Source organism: Rhagoletis pomonella, unplaced genomic scaffold (genome assembly GCF_013731165.1).
Source record: "Rhagoletis pomonella isolate Grant_MI unplaced genomic scaffold, Rhpom_1.0 Rhpom_scaffold_00013, whole genome shotgun sequence".
Lineage (NCBI taxonomy): Eukaryota > Metazoa > Arthropoda > Insecta > Diptera > Tephritidae > Rhagoletis > Rhagoletis pomonella.
In genome coordinates, this window is record NW_023458567.1 from 18,592,007 (window position 1) to 18,594,671 (window position 2,665).

The window sequence follows — 2,665 nt, forward strand, 5'->3', positions numbered from 1 at the left end:
CGCCCTAACTTAGACTTTCTTACTTGTTTTTAATATTTTTATTGAGCTTTGTACCACACGTGGTGGATTTTGCCCATTTTCAATACCATCCGTCATACGCTGAAAAGAAGTACATATACCAAGTTTCGTTAAGATATCTAAATTTTTACTCGAGTTATCGTGTGCACAGACGGACGGGTGGACAGACGGTCACCGCTTAATCGATTTCTTTTTTCATTCTGATCATTTATGTATGTATGTCTATATTTATCTCTATTTGTTTTGGCTGTTACATACAACCGTTATGTGAATAAAGTAATAATACCATTGTGCAAAGTGCGCTCGGGTTTAAAAATACTTGACATCCGCATTCGCATCCGCATCCACGGATGTTGGATTTTAGACAACTGCATCCGCATTCGCATCCGCGGATGTCTTAAATTCCACATTCGCAACATCCCTCGTGAAGACCAGTATTGTGGATTTAAAATTACACCATCATAATGCTTGTCACGCCCACTTTAAGGGGGTTTTCGCCTTATGTTTTTTGTATATTTTTTATTTTTTGTTTATTTACTGGTCTTCACTATGCAAATCAACTTCAAAAAGTTCAACTGTTAATAGGTAAGTTAGCTTTAGGACAATCATGACCATCGTATATTAAGAAATGTTAAGCAAGCCTCTTTACCATTAAAATAACGTAAAGATGAAGTTTCTACGATGAGCAGAACTCGAGATGTAACTATTTGAAGAAGTGCGGGATTAATCAGAATCACGAAAAAATCCAAACTTTGACAGATCGTATATCCGAAGAAAAAGAAAATTTCTGGAATACATGTTAGCTTATTTCATGTATAGAACCTATAAAGAAATTTTAAGCTAATCGAAAGTGTAACACCAAACTTGGTGTCCGATATGAAAAAGAATACCTCATATATTTTATTACACACATATGCGTACCCATTTGTATTTAAATTTTAGATGTTTTCTCAACACAAGGCTCTTTAGAATTTGAAAAGAGTGTACGCAAAGCAGTGGTGCGTGCCCATCATCGGTTCTGGCAAAATAAGTACCTTCAAAAAGGGAAAACAACGACTACAGCTGCTAAAACAACAACCACAACCGCAACCTCAACCTCTACTTCAAGTTCTAATGCAAGCTGTAAATAATTTATAATAATTCCAAATGTTTAATTTCCCATTAATTTAATATATTTTTCATTATTACTATCCCCATTTAATGAAGTTAAGCTTTTGATTTATTTATTTACATATATTTTTTCTATGTTTAAGAAGTACAATTAATAAATTTTTTTTATGAAAAAATTTATGAAAGTCGCTTTTTTGGTGAGTATTCGCATCAATTCTTGTTGATATACATAAACATCAAGTGTGAGTGATCAATTATGATGTGTATCGTGATTCAATGGGCACGTTCAGAAGGCGCAACAGCTCAGTAACTTCTGCGATTACACCTTCTGAACGCGTTGTTGTGTGGTTCTGATCAACTGAACAGTTGCGTTTTAGATGATCGTAATATTTTTCTCTTCATTTGAGACAACATGTTGGTGTGTACCACTTTAAGGAGGTTTTCGCCTTATGTTTTTTGTAAAGAATTAAACACGGATTACGATGGTGTAATTTTCAATCCCTTATTTACTGGTCTTCACTATGCAAATCAACTTCAAAAAGTTCAACTGTTAATAGGTAAGTTAGCTTTAGGACAATCATGACCAATATAAGAATTAAGAAATGTTAAGCCCGCCTCTTTACCATTAAAATTACGTAAATATGAAGTCTCTACGATGAGCATGATTATTTGAAGTAGTACGGGATTAATCAGAATCACGAAAAAATCCAAACTTTGACAGATCATATCTCCGACGAAAAAAAAATTGCTGGAATACGTGTTAGCTTATGTCATGTATAGAACCTATACAAAAATTTTAAGCTAATCGAAAGTGTAACACCAAATTTGGTGTCCGATATGAAAAAGAATACCTCATATATTTTATTACATACATATGCATACCCCTTTGTATTTTAATTTTAGATGTTTTCTCAACACACGGCTCTTTAGAATTTGAAAAGAGCGTACGCAAAGCAGTGGTGCGTGCCCATCGTCGGCTTTGGCAACAGAAGTACCTTCAAAAAGGCAAAACAACGACTACAGCTGCGACAACAACAACCAGAACCGCAACCTCAACCTCTATCTTAACCTCTACTTCAAGTTCTAATGCAAGCTGTAAATAATTTATAATAATTCCAAATTTTTAATTTCCCATTAATTTAATATATTTTTCATTATTACTATCCCTATTTAATGAAGTTAAGCTTTTGATTTACATATTTATTTACATATATTTTTTTGATGTTTTAGAGGTACAATTAATAGATTTTTTTAATGAAAAAATGGATGAAAGACGCTTTTATGGTGAGTATTCGCATCAATTCTTGTTGATATACATATACATCAAGTGTGAGTGATCAATTATGATGTGTATCATGGTTCAATAATACAAGGCATCGTAAAGTTTCATCAGTAAAATAACTCTTCTTACCGTTTTTCCTGGTAGTGTATTGTGTTTTTGGTTCAATGTGTTAAACTATGTTCCCATTAGCGTAATTTAGAGGTCAATCTTAATTTACGCATAAATTAAGTACAAACTAAGTAATTTCGCCTTGTA

The 2,665-nt window shown here is 33.1% G+C and overlaps 1 protein-coding gene across 2 annotated transcripts in view; it reads left to right on the forward strand.

Annotated features, from left to right (window-relative positions):
• The window catches only part of LOC118748912, a gene marked incomplete at its 3' end in the record, with an annotated part of 88,280 nt that extends 87,165 nt beyond the window's left edge, over positions 1 to 1,115 (forward strand). For both annotated transcript variants that reach the window (XM_036483653.1, XM_036483652.1), the window contains 1 exon segment: positions 961 to 1,115. In XM_036483653.1, the coding sequence (XP_036339546.1) occupies positions 961 to 1,115 (155 nt within the window).
• Positions 1,116 to 2,665: the final 1,550 nt, after the last annotated feature.